At 53.0% G+C, this 1,565-nt stretch overlaps 1 protein-coding gene across 1 annotated transcript in view; it reads left to right on the top strand.

Annotated features, from left to right (window-relative positions):
* Window positions 1–53: 53 nt before the first annotated feature.
* MRM1 (mitochondrial rRNA methyltransferase 1 homolog (S. cerevisiae)) overlaps window positions 54–1,565 on the top strand; it is a gene marked incomplete at its 5' end in the record, with an annotated part of 7,751 nt that continues 6,239 nt past the window's right edge. The window contains 2 exons of the mRNA XM_008944051.1: window positions 54–473; window positions 1,197–1,290. Of these exons, the coding sequence (XP_008942299.1) occupies window positions 54–473; window positions 1,197–1,290 (514 nt within the window). The remainder of the gene's footprint in view (window positions 474–1,196; window positions 1,291–1,565) is intronic.

The raw sequence follows: 1,565 nt of genomic DNA, 5'->3' as shown, positions 1-1,565 counted from the left end.
GACTTCCCGAGGGCGAGGAAGAGGTTGGAGCAGAAGCTTGTGTCCATCGAAAGGACTAAGGGCTCAGAGATCTTGTTTGGAGTCGCGCCGTGTTCCCTGGCCCTCTCTCAGTCGCGGAGGGACCTGTTCAGGCTGTTCCTCAAGCAGGGCGGCGGCTCCCGGCAGCTTCTCATGAGTGAGTTCGTCCTTCAGGCCATGGCCCGGGGAGTCCCTGTGCACCACGTCCACAAGAGAGAGCTGGACGCTCTTTGCAGAGGTCGGGTCCACCAGGGAGTTTGTTTGGAGGCCACTCCGCTCCGTTTCAAGAGTTTGGAGGAAGATGCAAAGCCCGATTCGGGGGATGAAGAGAGTCCAAACCAGCAGCTGATTTGGCTGGCGCTGGAGCACATCCAGGACCCCATGAACCTGGGGGCAGTGCTGCGCTCTGCGTACTTCCTGGGGGTGGACAGAGTGGTGACAAGCCAGAGGGACAGGTATGGAGCCAGTTATCTCATCCTTCAGCTTCTCTCTTTTCCTGATGCCTCCCAAAGAGGTTTCTAGCCTGCACTGCTCAACAGCTCCTTCAGAGGGGTTTCCGGGGCTGAGCCTGGGAGTTGGATTTGGGTGGGTGCTGCCTTGTGGTCGCTTGGCAGGGAGCCTGTGGGGCCTCGTGTCCCAAGCTGGCAAGAACCTCCCCTTTTTGGCTTGACCTCTTGTGTTGCAGCTGTCTAGGTGTGCACAAAACTGCTGCAACTCATTGCCTGGGTTAATTCTTGAGCCCCCCTGTTCTCTGTAGGAAAATATATCCGTGTAGCAAGTGAGTCCTTTAGTGGATGGGTCAGAATTGGGTTGCAGAGGCAAGAGAAGGAAATAGAGAAGCAAAAAATTCTGGATTTCAATTTTTGTTTTCATATGACACTATTCCTTTCCTTTTTCCTTTCCTTTTTCCTTTCCTTTTTCCTTTCCTTTTTCCTTTCCTTTTTCCTTTCCTTTTTCCTTTCCTTTTTCCTTTCCTTTTCTTCCTTTCTTTTTTTCCTTCCTTTCTTTTTTTCCTTCCTTTCTTTTTTTCCTTCCTTTCTTTTTTTCCTTCCTTTCTTTTTTTCCTTCCTTTCTTTTTTTCCTTCCTTTCTTTTTTTCCTTCCTTTCTTTTTTTCCTTCCTTTCTTTTTTTCCTTCCTTTCTTTTTTTCCTTCCTTTCTTTTCTTTTTTCCCTTGCAGCTGCCCCTTGACTCCAATAGTGAGCAAAGCCAGCTCTGGGGCTGTGGAACTCTTTGATGTCTACAGCACAGATGATCTCCAGAGTCTTTTAAAGGTAGGACGATCTGCTTTTTCCTGTCCCCTTTCCTTCCAGGAGACCTCTGTGGGACAGAGGGGAGGTGCAGGACACCTCTGATGGTGCCCTGCGCTGCTGCTCGCTCGCTCCGCCTCTGCCGGGGGCACCCCGAGCCCCATGGGCGCGGGGGGACGGGGCTGAGCGTTGGGGGTTTTTCGGGAAGGTGGCGGCCGTGGGGTGAGTGCCGAGCTGCGCCCCCCGCCCTGTCCGGGCTGTCCCGGGGCGCGGGCACACGATGGCAGCATTGGGCAGCC

The sequence above is a fragment of the Merops nubicus genome, unplaced genomic scaffold, assembly GCF_000691845.1.
Source record: "Merops nubicus isolate BGI_N331 unplaced genomic scaffold, ASM69184v1 scaffold34437, whole genome shotgun sequence".
In the NCBI taxonomy this organism is placed as follows: Eukaryota; Metazoa; Chordata; class Aves; order Coraciiformes; family Meropidae; genus Merops; species Merops nubicus.
Note: the sequence above shows the minus strand (reverse complement) of the source record. Positions and strands in the feature narration are given on the sequence as shown.